The 19,872-nt window shown below is 41.5% G+C and overlaps 1 protein-coding gene and 1 long non-coding RNA gene across 5 annotated transcripts in view; one reads left to right on the top strand and one right to left on the bottom strand.

Annotated features, from left to right (window-relative positions):
- Positions 1-2,895: 2,895 nt before the first annotated feature.
- The window catches only part of SLC44A5 (solute carrier family 44 member 5), a 521,479-nt gene continuing 504,502 nt past the window's right edge, over positions 2,896-19,872 (top strand). For all 4 annotated transcript variants that reach the window (XM_049875594.1, XM_049875596.1, XM_049875592.1 and 1 more), the window contains exon 1: positions 2,896-3,268. In XM_049875594.1, the coding sequence (XP_049731551.1) occupies positions 3,235-3,268 (34 nt within the window). In that variant the 5' untranslated portion in view covers positions 2,896-3,234. The remainder of the gene's footprint in view (positions 3,269-19,872) is intronic.
- Positions 9,882-18,464, bottom strand: LOC126071431 (uncharacterized). Its single transcript, XR_007516344.1, has 3 exons — positions 18,394-18,464; positions 10,657-10,732; positions 9,882-9,908 (listed from the first exon to the last, which is right to left on the bottom strand). It is a non-coding gene; the product is annotated as an uncharacterized LOC126071431 (long non-coding RNA).

Below are 19,872 nucleotides of genomic sequence, written 5' to 3'. Positions count from 1 at the left end.
CTTGGGAATTTCTAATTCTGAGTGCATTTAAATGCTCTCAGGATCAGAATTATACTCAAGGATTCAATTCAGTCCCTGGTCTCTGGGGATAAAACCCAACTGATGGGCATATAGAAACAGACACACAGACACAGATCCCAAAGGCTGTATATTACCACCAGATGTGTCTTTTAGACCTACACTATTTTGTTTGCTTCCTTTTAAAATGTGAACCAACATCAAAAAGGATATTTCACCTGCAAATCTGGACTTCTGTCTCTTCTTGAAAAACCAGAATCCTTGCAACCTGAGGACTCCATTCCCATAAGCAGTCTGGGCTGAGTAGTGTGTGTGTACTCTCAATTCCCCACAGCCCTGCCCCTCACTCAGGTATGACACACCTATTTATACTGCTCCCGTCTGGTTTTGCCTTACTGGTCCCTACGGGCATTCTATTTGTAACCTGTGAACAAAAGCATGCAGTTAGTGTGGGTTACCCAGGAAAAACTTGGCTTGAAAACCCCGGCTTGGGTAGTTGGTGACCACAATATGTCCTCATCTGTTCAGTGGAGCTGAGTGAACATCTTCAGAAGATCTCTTCTTCTTCTTGTGATCTTCAACTTAGCTAATGCATGTAAAAACACTTTAAAATGTTATATGTATAAAAATATGTTAATCATAACCATATGCATATATACAGACATATAATATAATTAGTCATCTAAGATTTTGAGTGCCTACTTCTGAGAATAACATTGGCACCATGGGAAGAATAAGAAGCAAAAAAAGAAACCGTTCCTGGTCTCAAGCAGAAATATTCTGTTTCATAGGCAGCTGGTGTCATGGGCAGAGCCCGGGATTGAGTTAGAAGAGCTGTGGGCCAGTCATTGCACCTCCACAAACCCTATTTCCTATTCTATAAAATTTGGACAATAGGACCTGCCCTCCAAACTCACAGGTTTGTTGTCAGGATCAAATTAAATAAAGTGTATGAAAGTAATGAATAAACTGTAAAGCATTATTCTAACATAGGCAATAATTGGAAGGAGACTGGTGATGCAGTAGTTAAGTGCTTGGCTGCTAACTGAAAGGTTGGTGGTTCAAACCCACCAGCCACTTGGTGGGAGAACGGCAGTCTGCTTCCGTAATGATTACATCCTTGGAAACCCTATGGGGGCAGTTCTACTCTGTCCTAGAGGGTCACTATGAGGCAGAATTAGTACTTGGTGAGAAAATATGAATACATGAAGTAGACTAGAAATATTTTTTTAATATTTAAACACCTTACAAGTTTGAAGAGGTGACCAGAAGAGTGTTTAATTAAATCAGAGGTAAGTTTTTGGGAGAGGAAACTTTATGGAGTCTCATTTCTGGTCTTAAGTCTGCGAATGGGCCTACTGAGCTCATTAAAATAAGTTATTTATTTATTTGCCTTGTTTTTTGGGCTGTTTTATTTCTGATGCACATGTCTGTTGTGAGTGGAACTGGGTATTTTACACATTCTTCAGATTACTTCAAAATATTACATTAGATAAAGCTATATTTAGAACAGATAAAAAAAAACTTGTGATGAGCTACTATCTCAGAATATTTATTAGAGCTGGGAGAAATCTTTAAAATGGACTTTTACAGACCAGTAAACAGAAGAGCCGAGGAATTATATGATTTGTCCAGGTTCTCAGAGCTATGAAGTTGCAGGGCCAGAACCGGAAACCCCATTCTTTCTGCTATACCACATTGGTGCTGGGGCAACTTCTGGCTAGACAGGAACTGAATTCAGTCACTGGATGTTTAGATAGTCAGACTGGGTTGAGAACTGTACTTGATGTAGGAGAGGAGAAGGAGAAGTGTTAAGATCGCTGTGAGTTAGGAAGTGAGTTTTGGGGAAAGCTCAGCTCCAGCAAAGGAAAAAAGGATTTTGCATCGGTCCTCTGCGGTGACACACACTGGCAATCCACTTCCCGTCCCCACTCCCCGACTTTCTTTTTAAGTCCTGCTGTTACCTTATATCCCCAGAAGGGTCATAAACTTTTTGCCGGTTCTTACAGTTCTGGGACACTAACGGGATTCCTTCTTATCCCCTTATCAGCACGGGAGAGGAGGACAGCTCCTTCAGGAAAATGACAACTTTCCAAAGACAAATTCTCAATAAGAGCGAGAAAGAATGCGGCCACTTAAAGTGTCTACTGCAGGCCAAGAAAATCCCCTTTCCCCTTCCAATTCCTCCAACACCTGATAGTGTAAACTTTTTTCCTCTTTCCCACAGCCCAAGGGAACTGCCATGAGACCTCGCTGTTAAGAACTTCAGGGCCAGAACTAGGTCATTCTTTTAGGTGTTTGGAGAAAGACTGCCGCTGGAATTTAATGCCTCTCCCTCCCATCAGTCTCCAGTTCCCCTCTCCCCTCTTGGTTCCGGAGGGACAGAGACATTCGTGCGCCATGAGGCTCATCTCCCTCTGGGAATTCAGGTTCGCTGCCCCTGAGGAGGCTGCAGTGAAGGACGCGGTGGAGACAGGTCGCGAGGGCCCTTGCCCCTTCCTCTGGCAGCTGGCCAGAGTTTTTTTGGCCTATGGACAAGGGTGCCTTTGAGGCTCCACACCCCCCTCTCCCGTGTCTTATCCTGCTCGGCGGGCGGAGGAGGTTTTGGAGGCCCAGGGACAGGCTAGCTGAAAGAGGGCTCCACAAAACTCGGATTGTTTGGCTTTATCCTCTCCGGCACCAGACTGCGGCGGTCTCACGGCTTTGCCCAACAGCTATCCGCCACCACCGCCGCCGCCTTCCCCAGCAGCTGCTGCGGGATGCCTGCGCCGTCACTGGTTGCTTCGGAGCTGCCGGTTCAGACGGGACACCAGAGGTGGGGGAGTGGGAGAGGGAGGGTGTGGAAAAGGGGGAGGTCAGCGCTGGGCGGGCGCTCTGGGGACCCAGCGCGGCCCCCTCCAACAGCAAGAGCAGCACAACAGCACCACCAGCTTCCGCCGCAGCCACAGCGGCTACAGCAGCGCCTGCGGGAGGCTCGCAGCGCCGCGCGGCTGACAGCAGAGGGGCGGTGGCGCCCGCCAGAGCCGAGACGAGCCGAGCGCGCAGCCGGGCCGCCGCCGCCGCCGCAGCCTCGCAGATGCCATCACAGTAACAAAGAGCTCGCGGAGCTGAGAGCGGCGACGAGAGCCCGCCTGGAACCCGCGGCGCGGGCTCTCGGAGCTGGGCGGCAGCCTGAGGAAGCGCGTGGGGGACCAGAGGTAGCGAACCGGGCAGAAGATGGCCAGGAAGAGAAAGCCCCGCAGCATCAAGGGTGAGTCCCTCTCCATCTCCACTTCGCCCCATCCCACCTCCCACCCCTCCGGTCGGCCTGTTTACATCCAGGCTCTTTCGAGTGGAAGGCTGCCGGGGAAGAGTTTGCCTCCTCCAGGAGGGTTTGGAAGGACTTTAGCACTGCTGCGCCCCCCTTTGCCTCCGGGGAGACTCTGACAGGAGTTTGTATCCTTTTTGTAACCTAGGGCAACCTAGAGACAGGTCGTCTTTCCCACCCCACCCCTTTTCCTACTCCTCAAGCTTGGGTATCTGTTGCACCTTTCCCTTACTCAAGGCAGTGGGTAGAGAAGCGACTCTGGGCTCCTGCGCACGCTGGGAAATCTAGTGTTCGTCCTTCTCGCAATCAGGCTGTGTGTGTGTGTGTGTGTGTGTGTGTCTGTGTCTGTGTCTGTGTCTGTGTCTGTGTCTGTGTGAGTTTCATGGTCTCTTCTATTTCTCCCCGCCCATTCGTCCCTGGGGTGACAAGTTCTGCATCCATTTTCCCAACCTCCATCCTTTAGGAGGAGACTGGAGCTGTCTGTCTTTTTTTTTTTCGATGGCCAAGGAGACTTGCTACTGGCCGGATCCCTGAAGGTTGCCTCTTCTTCCCGACCGTCGAGTCGGGCAGTGACTGGCTGAGCAGTCCCCCTGTTGCTCCTTTCCAACCAAGGGCTTCCAAAGTTGGAAAGTTCAGAGGAGAGAAGCAATGGCAGGGAGAAGGAAGAGCTTGTTGCTGAGGTGGTCTGAGGTACCTCGGCGCGGTCTGGGGCGAGAGCCAGGAGGGATCCTCCTGGACAGCGTCCTGCCTAGGGGTGTCCCCAGGACTGGAAGAGCGCGGCGCGAGGCGAGCAGGCGCACTGGCAGCCAGCTCCGGCAGCGCGAACTCTCTCTCGGAGGTCACCCCCCTCCGGCTCACTCGCGCCCGGGAGCTCGCGCTGGGGAACCGGCAGCGCTGGGGAGGTTGTCTGCAGCACTGCGGAGTGGTGGAAGCCGCCGGCTCGACACCATGAGGGGTGAAGAAGGCCGGGAGCCGGGCAACTGGACCTGAGGGTGATGGAGGGAAGGAAGGGGCGGTGTTTGAAGTTGGATTTCAATCCAACGGAGCGAATGGCCGGGGAGGCGGAGACTTATTGCGCTGTGTGATTACAAAAAATGGGACCGCGACTCTGCGATGCGGGCCGGGAGAGTATTGAATATTTCAACTTGGTCTACAGCGGAGCGCTTGGCTTTGGCGTCTTTCGTGCTCTTAGCCTCTCCTCACCAGGTCTTCCTTAAAAAAAATGGGAGCTTAACTCCACTCTAGAGGTCACTAGGGGGACACAACTTTATCTTGATGCTTCAGCCTTGCCTTTTAATTGCTCCGGAGTACTCAAATCACTTACAAGACAGGGCTTAAAACCATGATTCTTAGTCCTTTAAGAAGACGTTACTACAAAACACTGGAATCTTTTTGTCTGAAACTATAACATACGTAGAGCAATTTTATAGCAATGTAGTTCTTTAAAAAATATTACAGCCTCTAAAATACAAGAGACTTAAAATTCGGATTTTTTTTCAATGAGTTAGCACGTGTTTATAGGGGTAGATGATTAAAGAAATACAACAGAATATTTTCATCACAGTTTCCTCTCCTCACCACAAAGAAAAAAAAATTAGTTTAAACCCAGATTGACAAGGTGCATTAGCTGCACTTTTGGTTCACTCTTTTTATTTTTATGGAACCAACCATATGGCATGATGAGTGAAACAGAAGGATTGGTTTTCGGCACTGCTGATGTGGCTACCCATTGGCAGGAATACATTTCCAACCCACCCCAAGCCTTGGAGATTGTAAATGGTCCATGAACAGTGGAAAAAATTTTATAGTTTTACAGTCCATGCCAGCCGGAGACAATCTTACCCTTGAAATAATAATCTTGGCAGAAGCACAAAAAGATACACATGAGACCAAATTAATGAAAATGAGCTAGTATAAGAGTTTTGATGAAAAAACAGAACCTTCTCCACTCCCCCCAGCCCCCCCAAAAAGTTTTGGTTGTGTATTCCAAGGTAGGATTGTGTGCATTTTCTTAGATACGTTTAATTTGATAATAAAATAATTGAAAATATTGGTTAACAGATCTGATCATTTAAGTGTTAACAGTTTCTCCAGAAGAGTTACTAGCAAGCTTTCCTAGGACATGTAGTTTCCAGAGATTTCATTGTAGTTCTTAAAATAAGGTATTCTCGTGCTACATATTTTTTAGAGGGAAGTTATGTTATTTAACTCCTATTGACTTGGATTTTTGAGAGGTTTCTTCCTTTTTACCAGTTTATTTAATATTTGTTAGGGAAAAAAGGTAGCTTTTTAAAATACTTGGAGTCCCACAAAGCAAGATTAATCATAATATTTTATAGATGACAGACGCAAACCTAGGAAGTTGTAATCCATTGACTTGCCTTAATTTTGCCTTTTAAGAAGAGAACACTATAAAAGCATCTGACTGCAGGCTTTCTGAACTGCTCTCCGCTGTTTGCTTTTAAGCTACAACCAAGTAGACTGGGACTGCTTGGTAGAAATGCAAATTGCTGTACTTTTTTGCAGGGGGTGGGTAGGCTTCTGGGGTGAGCTTTGCTGGATTATAAGCTATAGCTTTAGCAATCTTCCATGCTGTGTTGGTTATCCTCTTACTGGAGCTGACTCTCTGCTTAGGTACACTGCATCCGGGGAGAGATCATTCATTCAAGCCTGTGACAGGCATGTTGCTCATTGGCCTCTGAAGTCCTAGCAATAGAGACTACATATCTAGAACAGCTAGAAACTGGCCAAAGAGAAATTTGGTTTCTTAACATTGATAGAAGAATAAGATGAGGTAGTAGTTATTTCTCAAGGGATAACTAGCATCCATTTGTGATGCCTCATCAAAAGGACAGCTTTTCAAGTAGGCAAATGGAGTCTTTATCAATTCAATATTTATAATGTTTCTAATGAAAACATGCTGTGGTCCATGATCAGTAAAAGTCTTATAAATACAAGTTAGTTACATTGGTTATAATGACATTAAAACTCCCCTACTTTTCCAATATTAATACAGCAAGTACTTTTTACTCAACTACTTAAGTTTAAAAGTGAAGTTATATTTGGATTCATCCATTCCTTCAACACATATTAATTGAACAATGGATATATACCAGGTCTGTGCAAAATATGAGGGATACAGTGATAGACACAGCAGATATTGAAGAGTACATTAGGGGTGAGCCTGGAAGGGTCAGATAAACAAATACATGAACAAGAAAACATCACATGGCAATTAATACTGTGGAAAATAACACAGTATGGTGTGTTAGAAAGTGATTGTGGGGTTACTTTAGATTATTCGAGGAGGTGACATTTGTGCTGGGAACCAAATGATGAAACATAATCTGCGTGCCAAGAACTGGAACATAACATGGCAGGTCTTTAGGCTGGAATGTGATCGCAGCTTGGCCTGTTCAAGAACAGAGGAAGGCCGGTTTGATTGGAGTACAGTGTGTGAGGTAGTAGGGAGAGGACAGATTTTGCTGATTGTAAAAAGGAGTGTAGATTTTATTCTAAAAGCAGTGGGAAGCCGTTGGATTCTCATTAGATGTCTGAGGTTACATTCCTTACTCTTGAGGATGACTTCAGGGACAGCAGCTTTCCTACATCAGCTCTTGTAGCCAAGCAGGTGATCCTTTCCTAAAAGGGTCAGGTTACACTCACATATTCCCTCTCACGATTCACCAAAATGCCTCAATTATTTTGGGCCTAGATATTGATAGTATCTGTAGGAATCTGCTTAAAAAGCAAATAATTCTAGAGAGAAGGAAGTGAGGACTAATTAAACATTTTATTAAAGATTATCAGATTAGTCACTCACCTAGCAAGCCTCCCAAAGCAAGGCAGTCTCAGGAAAAACATAATGTAATGGTAGACGGGGGCTAGGAAGGGTCTGGAATATGACTGCATAGTACATGGAATGTGGAAGGCAGCATGAGGGGTTCCTAGCTCACAGAAAGCGGTCCATGAAAGAAGAGTGATGATGGGGAAGGTGGTGACGACAAAGCCCCTAAGACCACATCAGCCAATTCATGATGTTGCTGAGAAGTGGAAGCCTGCTTTAAGGGTGTTCCAGGAGAAACACTGTAATTCAAGCATAAAAGACGTTTAAATCAGAGTACTTTTATGCTTTTGACTGATCTTTTTCCTTGTGAAGGATTCATAACAATAAAAAGTACACGAGCCCATAGGGTTTTAAAAGATGAAAACATTCTCTTTGCTTTTACGTGATCATTACTAGGTTCCTCAGAGATGAAAACAGCACAAAAGAATTAATGATAGAAACTGCCATTTGTTGGAGGTATCCTCTTAACAGCTGTCACGGAAATAATGCTTTGGGTCTCAGATCTCACTATGGTGATGTTGGCAAGGCAGGGAAATGGAGTCTAACGAATGATTTTCTTTTCCCCAAGCATTTGTGACTAAAAGGTGCATTTACATTATTATATAAATAATAGTTGATTCTTTTAAAGCTCTCCATTGCCTAGTCCCATCCCCAAACTATCTGTTTCTTTGCCAAAGATTAACAATGAAAAATCCGCTAAGAATGCCTATAGCTTCAAGGTTTTTTTCACTCCCCTTCCCCTCTTTCTACTTCAAGGGTCTCTTTTAAGGCTATCAAGGCAGGTAATACTTTAGCGATTATGTAACTAGGACTGGGATCTGGCCCTTAGTGATACTGTAACACAATGTGTTTATGACATCAGCTTTTTTCACAGTAGTGAGAATCATAGCTTATTAGAGTTGGAAGGAAGGCTCAATGTCTGTAGAGTTTTTGGAGGAATAATAGAGTAAGAGGTAAGTGATGCTGCCAGACATGACTAATTTGTGTCTACAAGGAATTTGCTTGTTATTATTTTGAAATATATATTTTATATGTTGTTATTTGGTGCCATCAAGTTAATTCTGACTCATAGCAACCCCACGTGACAATGTAGAACTGCCCCATAGAGCTTTCTTGGCTATAATCTTTATGGAAACAGATCACCAGGTCTTTCTCCTGGGTGAGTTGGAACTGCCAGTCTTTCAGTTAGCAGCTGAACACTTAATCATTGTGCCAAGAAATTATCTATATATACATATAAAGCCCTGGTGGCATAGTGGTTAAGAGCTCAGTTGCTAACCAAAAGGTCAGCAGTTCAGATCTATTCCTTGGAAGTCCTATGGGGCAGTTCTACTCTGTCCTATAGGGTTGCTATGAGCTATGAGTCAGAATTGACTCAATGGCAGTTGGTTTGATTTATATATATATATTTATTTATATATATAATTATATATATATAGTTATATATATATACACATATGTATTTAAATTCCCAATTTATGTTCAGACTTTACTTTTTATACATGCGAGCATGATGATATTAGACATTATCCTCATTTTACATGTGAGGAAATTAAGTGATAAAGACACTGAGTATTTTCTTGAAGTCTACGAGTAAATTATATACTGTGGATAGAGGCATAACCAAGCCCAGTGGCTGTTTTTCCTTTATCTACTGAAAATAGGGTAAAATTAGAACATCTACATCAGGTATACTATATTTTAATATCTGTTTGCTTTCTTTGAGGTCTATTAAGTCTAACGTAGAAAGGTAGATCATCAATTTTTTCCCCCTGCTAAACCAATGAGATGATATATCTTTCTTACACTTTCCCCAGAAATGTCACAACTTTATTGTTTGTGATCTACTTTTAAAATCATAAATACTTGCTAACAAAAAGTTGAAGGTAATACCATGTAGAGGGTGTTAGTCCTGTCTAGAGATGGGGGAAGCAAGACAAGATAGACAATGGTCTCACTTTTTGAAGTGATATACTCAGGAAAAGATGCATCTGGGTGAAACTTTGAGATGGATTGAAATTGTTTTGCAATACACGTGGCAAGCTATTTATTGTGGTAGCCAGACTCCAAAGTGGTCCTCAATGTTCCTCATCTCCTGACATTCACATCCTTGTGTACTCCCGTGCAAAAACCAAACGTGTTTGTGTATCAAGAGGTCCTGGTAACAGCCAGCACCAACTTGCCAGCCATGTGAGTGATCCACCTTTGAAGCGGATCTGCCCGTCCCAGTCAAGCCTTCACATTTCCATAGCCCCAGCTGACATCTGACTGAGCTTCATGAGAAACCCTGATCCAGAACTGTCCAACCAAGCTGCTTCTGGATTCCTGAATCACAGAAGTCGTGAGAGATAATAAATGTTCGTTGTTGTCTTAAGCCACTAAATTTTGGGTGATTTGTTAGACAGCATTAGATAACAAATACGTCTGTAGTTCATTATTTTTACATCTCTCTTTTTTTTTTTTACCTGGTAGAGGGGAGCCCTGGTGGTGCAGTGGTTAAAGTGCCTGGCTCCTAACTGAAAGGTCAGTGGTTCAACCCACCAGTGCTCTGCAGGAGAAAGGTGTAGCAGCCTGCTCCTGTAAAGATTTGTAGCCTTGGGAATTCTATGGGGGCACTTCTCTACTCTCTCCTGTAGGGTTGCTATGAGTCAGAAGGGACTCCATGGCAGTGTTTTTTTTTTTTTTTTTATCTTGGGAGGTAGGGACCTCCTCGCTGGTGTGGAAAGGAAGAGGTTGCTAAAAAAAAAAAGAAGAAAAGGTAAAATTAGAAACATTGTAGAAGGAGGGATGAAATATGTATAAAAGAATATTAAACAAAACTCCTACTATGATATGATTAATCTACTTATTTATATACTTATTGTAGAGCTGCCCCAAGTACCCCGTCTACCATTTGCAGGCTCCTGATAATGAAAGGAACACTCTAATTCACAATCTTTATTACAGGCTCAGAAACAACCTTGACTTCTAGCCCTCTCTCCTGCTTTAGTGAATTGGGCTAAAACCCTAGGGAAAAAACCTGATGTTTTCTTTTCCTATTTCCCTTGAATTCCTTTTAGCAGCTTGTTTCCTAATCCTTGTTTTTTGGTAACCCTCTTGGCCCCTCTGGTTAACTTAGTTTAGAAGGTACTTTCCAAACAGAAACACCAGCAAACTAAAAATCAGAGAGATAAAAAGGACACAAAAGCCCTAAAATCCCCGAACAGCCCAAGACTTACAGCCCCAAACTGAAAAGACAAAAGCACCTTAAAACCTAAAATTGTCCAATAAAAACCTCTCAGTTGTGTTTATCTACTCTCCCTATCAAAGAATCCCTTTCTCCTATAGCCCAGAGAGTCCTTTGATGTATAACTTGGAGAGAGAAAAAGAGGATAAAGGAGAAAAAAATTCTGCCATCCCTTCTACTAAAGGGTGGAATATTAGTCTACTTCACACATACGTTCATTCTTTCACTCACTCAATAAATATTAAAGTGATCACTTACTCTGTGCCAGGCACTATTCTAAAGTGTGGTTGGGATACACCAAAGAACAAAACGGCTCCTTTGTGAAGATTACATTCTACACAGGGAAGACAAACAGTGGATAATTAGCATAATAAACAAATAAATTGTTATTGAAAACCTAAAAGTGCTGTGAGAAAAAGAAAACAGTAGAACATTGTAAGGGGAATCTGGAGTGCTGGGAAATGGGATAATAGGAAGGGCCAGCTGTATTAGTAAGATGGTAAGGTAGACCTCATTGAAAATGTAATATTGAAGGAAGTGGGGTAGTTATTCATGCAAGAGGGAGAGCCTTCCAGAAAGAGAGAAAGCCTGTGCAAAATCTTTAAGGTGAGAGTATACCTGGCATGCTCGTTGAACAGAAAGGAGGCCAGTGTGGCTGAGTGGAAAGAGCGAAGGGGATAGAAATAGGAAGTGAGACCAGAAAGATGAGTGAAGACCAGATCATGTTAGGCCATTTAGACAAGTTTAAGGACTTTAGCTTTTAGCCTGAGTGAAATAAGGTGCCACTGCACGTTTAGAACAGAAGGGTGATGTGATCTACTTACATTTTATTTTTTTATTGTGCTTTAGATGAAGGTTTACAGAACAAATTAGTTTCTCATTAAACAATTAATACACAGATTATTGTGACACTGGCTGCCAACCCCATGACGTGTCAACACTTTCCCCTTCTCAGCCTTGCGTTCCTCATCTCCATTTGTCCAGCTTTCCTGTCCCCTCCTACCTTCTTGTCCTTTCCCCGGGGCTGCTGTGCCCATTTAGTCACTGCTGTGCCACCAGGGCTCCACATATAGGTGGTACTTAAAGCCATAGACTGGATGTGATACTTATGGAGTAAGTGTGTTTGAGAGATCAGATCACTCCATTATCATGAGGTAGGAACTAATAAAGGAGATTGAGAAGTAGTGGGGAGGACAAGCGCTTGTGGGGTTCCTGAGCCAAGCAAGAAAGTGTATCAAAGAGAAGGATGATTAATTTTGTCAACTGCTGCTGATAGGCCAAGTAAGATGAGGGTTGCTAAAAGACAAGGGTTGATTTATTGATATGAAGCTCACACAAGGGTAGTTTAGTCGTAGTGGTGGAATAGATTAAGAGAGAATGGGGTAAGAGGAATTAGTGACAGCAAGCATGGTCAACTCCTTTGAGGAGTTTTGCTGCAAAGAGAGCAAAAAAAATGGTACTGTGGCTGAGGGTGAAGAGTGGAATAAAAAAAAATGTTGATTTTTATAGTGGGAGAAATAACAGAAGGTTTTATCCTTGTTTACTATTTGCTTTTTGAGGTGGTTCTTCGTCTTCTTCTCTTTCACTATTTTAAGTTTGGGCTGCTTTTTTTATGACAGTTCCTTGATGAGATAAGGATGAATAGGTATAGGATGGTCTTATACCATTTGATTATAATTGTTTCTCTTTTATCTTTAAATATGTTATCTTAAAAATTAAATACAATAATAAAGAGGTATAGAAATGGACTTCTTGATGAAATATTTCATAAAATATGTCAGTATTGGCTTTTGCCACAATAAGAAAAAGTTACCAGGGGAAAAAATTTTACCAGTCATCCTGTGACTGGCTGTAATAGTCCATTCTTTCAGTTGCAAAGCTGAGAAGGAACTAAGGAAAAAATTAAAAAAATTTTGTATAACGGCTAGCCCAGTGATTCTCAACTAGGGGCAATCTTCCAGCATTTGGAGACATTTTTGATTGTCATGACTGGGGGTGGTGGTGGTACTACTAGCATCCAGTAGGTAGAGGCCAGGGATGCACCTAAATATCCTACACTGTGCAGGGTAGTCCCCACAGCAAAGAATTACCTGGTGCAGATTGCCAATAGTGCTGAGGTTAAGAAAGTCTGGCCCAGCCTTATCGTTTTCCCATTCTTTCAGAGAGAAGCTAGGGCATTACTTCTGGAAAAGGAAGCCAGAGTAATCTGCTTTGTCTACCCCACTCTTCTATGTTTAGATGAGGAACAGCATCTGAACAAATAATTAGGGTTCAAAATTAAAAAGATGGATATTTCTTTTTTTTCACCTTTGCTTTCTCTTTTCCCCTCCTTCCTTCCTCCTATTTCTGTTGGTTCCCATTGTATATCACAGTTTTATAAACTAAGGGTAGTTTCCCATTGTTGATTCCAGCTCATGGCAACTATAGTACTGTGTGCTATATACACACTACAGAATACAACTGCGCCATAGGGTTTCCTAGGCTGTAATCTTTACGGAAGCAGATTACAGTTTCCCATTAGAGGAACATTAAAGACTGGTCCTAAGTGCTTACTGAGTGAAGAATTTCATGTAGGATCAAAAAATTAAAATCAAGTTTAAAAACATGCAACTTAACATGTAACTAATGTCTCTTAAAAACTTGAAGAACAGGTTCTTTATGTAAATCTTCTAATTCATTGGGTTCTTTCAGTGTTAAAATCCAAAGGCAAAAATAAAATTTTAAAACTACTATTTTATTAAATTTTTATTAAAGCATTTATCACTTTAGGTTTATTATAAAAATTCAGAAGTTACATTGTAGGTAAAAGTTTAAAATATCAAAAATCAGAAGGCATAATAAAGGCTACATCCTGGATATTCATGTGTTACAAATTCTAGTATTAACAGTATCTTTCACTTTGAATTAAGTTCTTTTTTCTTCTTTTTTAATGTTTTGGACTGTTTTTCACACTGCCTGTGTGTGACTCCACAAGGATGTCATCACATTCTTTTCCCATGGTAATGACATTGATTCTGCTGATTTAACACCTTTATTTCAGTGAAACAGAATCAGTGACTAAAGAAGGACCATGATGTTGTTGAAAAATATCTTTAGTCATAAAAAAATACATCCAGGAGTATCTTAGCTGCATGAGGTAGGACGTATTTGAAGTTTTAAAGAATAGCTTTGGAATCCACCCCAGCCCCTATTCTTCTTAACCTCTAAGAAATTCTTACATTAAATATTATTTTGAAAAATTTTATGGAAACTCTGCATTGAATAATTATCATGTTTCACACACACACACACACACACACACGTATTTTAATTTGGTAATGTATAGAAAGGAGCCCTGGTGGCACAGTGGTTAAGAGCCTGGCTGCTAACCAAAAGGTCAGCAGTCTGAATCCACCAGCGACTCCTTGGAAACTCTATGGGGCAGTTCTACTCTGTCCTATAGGGTCACTGGACAGCAACAGGTTTGATTTTTGGTCTTTTGGTTTTTTTTTTTTGTTTGTTTTTAATGTATAGAAACATCACAAAGATAAATGAAGGTCATTTGATTCACATGTCTAACTTTAAGATCAAGACTCCTTATGTGAAAATCTTTTTAAATCCTCACTTCTTAGGCATGATGAAGAGTAACCAAATTAATAGATTATTTATAATTTTAGATGGGTCAAGAGAAGTATATTTTACCTATTTGGGAGAAATTTTCAAGCTTTTGGCAGCAGGGAAATTGTAGAAACCTATCCTAACTGTTGTTGTTAGTTGCCTGGGCTCTGACTCATAGTGATCCTATGTATAATAGAATGAAATATTGCTTGGTGCCATTATCATGATCATTGATATGTTTAAGTCAATTGTTTCGGCTATTGTGTCAATTCATTTCATTGAGAGTTTCCATCATTTTCATTGGCCCCCTACTTTTCTTTTTACCAAACATGATGTCTTTTTCTAGTGATTTGTCTTTCTGATTCTAATTAGAAATAATCACTTATAAAGCAAGTCTTTGAGGAAGTCTAATGGGTAATACAGAGTCCCTGGGTGGTGCATGAGGTTAACGTGCTTCAATGCTAACTGAAAGGTTGGAGGTTTGAGTCCACCCAGAGGCACCTTAGAAGAAAAGCTTGGTGATCTACTTCTGAAAAATAAGTCATTGAAAATCCTGTGGAGCACAGTTCTACTCTGACACACATGTGGTTGTCGTGAGATGGAATTGACTCAGTGGCAACTGGTTTGGTGACAAAGTGGTTAAAAGCTCAACTGCTAATTAAAAAGTCAGCAGTTCAAATCCACCAGCCTCTCCTTGGAAACCCTATGGGACAGTTCTATTCTGTCCTGTAAAGCCGCTATGAGTTGGAATCAACTCAATGACAACGAGTAAAAAAAAAAAAAAAAAAAAAAAACCAAAAACTTTTAAAGCTAATTGCTTATACTGTATTAAAGATCAGGATATCTTTTGGATATTTAGAGTTTTCATTAATCCAGACTTTCTTTCCTTCAGTTGGCCCTACTTAGTGAGGCTTTGTGCTTTATCTTGCATTCCTTAAAACTAGGTTTTTGTATGTATTGAGTTGGAGAATCTTGAGAATTGTCATAGTTAGATCAGTGGCTTGGGAATCATCAGGAAGACCACTGGGTGGGGCTTAGATGGTCTTTTAATAACTTTATGAGAGGGCTGTTTATGAATGATTTTCCTGAACAAATATCCAGTCTCAGGGAAAGTTGGCATTCCATTAAGTTCAAGGATGCTATTTCTTGTGGTGATCACTGTTTTACTCAGTATCTGCATTATGAGGATCTGTTGAAGTTTCTCTGAAATGTCTTTGAAATGTCACATTGTTGTTACTAGCCAACAGCTGACAAAAATGGACAATGTGGGTCATGAAACTTATTGTGTTTCCCACTATGGGTAGACAGCCAGAAAGTTCAGAACCAAATCTGAGCTCACTTCTTGATCAAGATTAGGGAATCGTTAAGTCATGCACTTGTGGCTTCATTTTGTTTTTCACATCTGTCTTAGTTATCTTGGGCTGATATAACAGAAATACTACAAGTGGATGGCTTTAACGAAGACAAATTTATTCTCTCACAGTCTAGGAGGACAGAAGTCCCAAATTAGGGCACCAGCTCCAGAAGAAGGTTTTCTTTCTCTGTCTGCTCTGGAGTAATATTCTTGTTATCAATTTGCCCTTGGTCTAGGAGCTTCTCCACCCAGGAACCCAAGGTCCAAATGACATACTGTACTCCTGGTACTGCTTTCTTGGTGGTATAAGGTTCCCATTCTCTGCTTACTTCCCTTTCCTTGTAAGATCAAAGGTGATGCAGGTCATATCCCAGGGAAATTACCTTTACATTGGGTCAGGGATGTGACCTGAGTAAGGGTGTTATATCCCTCCCTAATCCTCTTTAACATAACCTAATCTTGCCTCATTAACCACAAGCAGAGATTAGGATTTACAACACATAGGAAAATTACATCAATCACAAAATGGAGGACAACCACACAATACTGGGAATCACGGCCTAACCAAATTGACACTTATTTTGGGGGGACACAATTCAATCCATGACAACATCCTTATTATTTTCTCTCATTGTTTCTCTTTATAAACTTTATTTTGTTGCATTGTATGTATTTTTACAAATCACTTTCACTATTCTTTGAAAGAAGATGGATTATAAACAAAAAATACTGGGTGAGACTAAGTTCACAAGGGTTAAATAATCTTCTTAAAGTTATAAACTAATCATTTGCAGGGTAGATATTTAAACCTAGATCCAGCCCCAAACAATTTTGTACAAACAATAAAAAAATTAATAAAAAATCTAAAAAACCAAACCCACTGCCTTCATATTGATCCCAACTCATAGCCACCCTGTAGGACAGAGTAGGAATGCCCCATGGGGTAGCCAAAGAGCACCTGGTGGATTTGAACTGCTGACCTTTTGGTTAGCAGCCGTAGCTCTCAACTGCTACATCACCAATGTTTCCACAAACAATATAACATTGAAAAAATTTTGGGAAACAAATGATCCTACCATCCTACCCCAACTTTTTTTTTTCTTTTCTTTTTCACTTTTGCTGGTCACCATCTAGTAACCTTTGTTCATGTATAATTTCCATAGCTATGGTTTTATTTAACGACATCTTTATCTACCCTTTTGCACATGCCAGGAATCTGACTCCATCTTCTTCCTCTCAACCTCTTTTCTAGGCTCCTTCTCAACCTGATGGAAACCTCGGTGGCGTAGTGGTTAAGAGCTACGTCTGCTAACCAAAAGGTCAGCAGTTCAAATCCACCAGGTGCTCCTTGGAAACTCTATGGAGCAGTTCTACTCTGTCTTATAGGGTTGTTATGAATTGGAATTGACTCGACGGCAATAAGTTTGATTTTTGGCTTTCTCAGCCTGATTAAGTCAGTCTCTACTATTGATCCTAAATATCTACTTGTCTCTTCCTCTACTGCCACAGATGAAATTCAGTACTCATCATTCCTAGTACAAATTAGAATCACCTATGCACTAGTTAGAAGTACCCTGGTGGCACAGTGTTTAAGTGCTGCGCTGCTAACTGAAAGATCAGGGATTTGAACCACCAGCTGTGCTGTGGGAAAAAGATATGGCAGTCTGCTTGTGTAAAAATTACAGCCTTGGAAATCCTATGGCGCAGTTCCACTCTGTCCTGTAGGGTCACTGTGAGTTGGAATCGACTTGATGGCAATGGGCACACACTAGTTAAGGAGGCCTGGTGGTGCAGTGGTTAAGTGCTCGGCTGCTAACTGAAAAGTTGGCAGTTTGAACCCACCAGCCCCTCCTTGGGAGAAAGATGTGGCTATCTGCTTTGTAAAAATTATAGTCTTGGAAACTCTATGGGCAGTTCTACTATGTCCTATAGGGTCACTGTGAGTTGGAATTGACTTGATGGGAATGCGTTTGGTTTAGTGTTTGGTTATATACTAATTGGCCTCCTCACTTCCAGCCTAGATCTCCTTCAATTTATTTTTCATGTTATATGCTACTCCTAAGAGGCAAATTTTGTCATTTCACGTCCCTAAAATTCAATAATTGTTCTGTTATCTACACAGGACAAAATCAAAATACCTTACCAAGGCATACAAAACTCTTTGGGACTTTTAATCCATGGCTACCTTTTCAGCTTCATCTCCCCCACTTCCTCACATGCACCCTAAGTCTAATGATCCCACCATCCTAAATACTGGGTGGCACACATATTCTTTCATGCTTTCGGCCTGACTGATGCTGTTTTGTTGGTTTCGTAGTGCTGAAAATTCCTATTTATCCTTCAAGATTTGGCTTAAAGATCACTTTCTCTGTAAAACTTTGCCAATTTTCACCTCTGAACCCCCATCCCTAGAAGCACAGTTAAGCACTTCCTCCTTCTTGCTCTCATCACATCTTGCACATATTTTATTAGAGCACTTACGTTCATTTAAAATGTTGAATTTATATGTTCATCTCCTTTCTCAGTGCTCCGTGGGCCTATAGCCCTACCTCTGCCCTAAAGCAAAAGGAACGAAAAGTCTGACAGGGAATTAAAACAAACAACAACAAAAAAGGTTGCTATCTATTCTGACTCATGGTGACCATATGTGTGTCAGTGTAGAACTGTGCTCCATTGGGTTTTCAAAGGCTGATTTTTCAGAAGTAGAATGGCCCGCCTTTCTACCTATGTTCCTCTGGGTGAACTTAAACGTTGCAGCCGAGTTCATTAACTGTTTGCACCACCCAGAGACTCTGTCAGGAATTTGTCAACGTCAAAGTGTTACTCTAATCCACTTCTGCCCCCATTGTTCTGGTGACACCATCAGGCAGTTTCAGGCTAATTTGTGCTTTGGTGCCTGAGAGAACAGTGCCCAATTCCCAAGCTAGTCAGCTGAAAACATTTAACTCTTTCCCAGGTGTCTTAGACTGGGTTCTCTAAAGCAAAACCAGTGCAGCATATAAATATGTATGTATAGAGAGATCTATATGAAGGAAATGGCTCACGAGCTTGTAGAGGCTGGAAAGTCCCAGGTTTGTGGATCAGGCTGGAGGCTTCTCCGGACTCATGTCGCCGAAGGTACTGGCAAACCCAAGATCAGAAGATCAGATAGCAGGCCTCTGGCTGTGGACGACAACAAATCCCGAGATCTACAGGTAAGATAACAGGTAAACTGCTAGCTCAAGTCCCAAGAATCAGATGTCAGATGAACAGGAGACAACTGCAGGATACAAAGCAAGAGAAAGTCAGTGAGCCTTGCTAGAAAGTCCACACCCCCAAGGAAACTCCCTCTTAACTGATTGTCTGCTCACTACGGATCTCATCATGGAGGTGATCACTTTATATCAGACTCATTCTGAAGGTGGTTACATCATTAAAAAGGTGCCAAACTACGTCATAACTGCCAAACCACTGGGGATCATGGCCCAGCCAAGTTGACACACAACTTTAACCATCACACCAGGGGTGCTTCTAATCTTATTCTCTCCATCTTAATTTTCCTGGCTCAAACATGGCTCTGTATCTATTATCAAAAAAAAAAATGGGCCTAAAATTAGACCTAAGTTTGTGGGATTGTAACAGTAGGGGCTGCTACCTCAGTCCCTGGGATTTTCCATGTGCTTATTTGCCATCCCTGTTGGTGCAATGGTTAAGTGCTCGGCTGTTAACCGAAACATCGACAGTTCAAACCCCCCAGCTGCTCCTCAAAAGAAAGTTGTGGCAGTCTGCTTCCATAAAGACTACAGCCTTGGACTCCACATGGGGCACTTCTATTCTGTCCTATAAGGTTGCTATGAGTGGGAATCGACTCAATGGCAATGAGTTTGTTTTTTTTTTGGGGGGGGGGAGGTTTATTTGCCATCTACTTCTACAGCTGGTAACCACAAGGTCGGCAGTTTGAAGCCATCAGGCGCTCCTTGGAAACTATATGGGGCAGTTCTACTCTGTCCTATAGGGTCGCTATGAGTTGGAATCGACTCAATGGCAACGAGGCGCAGAGTTACTTCTCTAGATCCCTCCCTAAAGGCTATTCTTGATATACACTACTAGGCTATGGAGTCCTTAGGGTCCTGATTGTATGACATTTATCCTTTTACCCCAAATATCTACTATAATTCTGGGCATGTGACACATAACAAATACTGAATGAGATTAGCATATATATTGCTCTATATTTTATACATTCTTCATAATTTTAATTTTATTGGTTTGATAATCAATTGCATTGCTTTAACATACTGGCATAATTACCTGAATTTTTCTTGTCTTCTCTGCAAATATAAAGCTCTAATGAACATCTTTGAAAATTTACTTTTTCCTTTTTTAGTACCTCCTTAGGATAAAGAAATTCAGTAACATCTGGGTCTAAAAGTTAAGTTTGGCCAATATAAGAGAAAGTTAATTTGTTATTAATATATCCAGGGACTGGGACTGATTGGATGTTAGAAGATTTGGTGTTAATCCTAGTTCTAAATCTTAATAGT

This window comes from Elephas maximus, chromosome 3 (genome assembly GCF_024166365.1).
Source record: "Elephas maximus indicus isolate mEleMax1 chromosome 3, mEleMax1 primary haplotype, whole genome shotgun sequence".
NCBI classification, from domain to species: domain Eukaryota; kingdom Metazoa; phylum Chordata; class Mammalia; order Proboscidea; family Elephantidae; genus Elephas; species Elephas maximus.
This window is presented reverse-complemented; position numbering and strand designations above follow the sequence as displayed.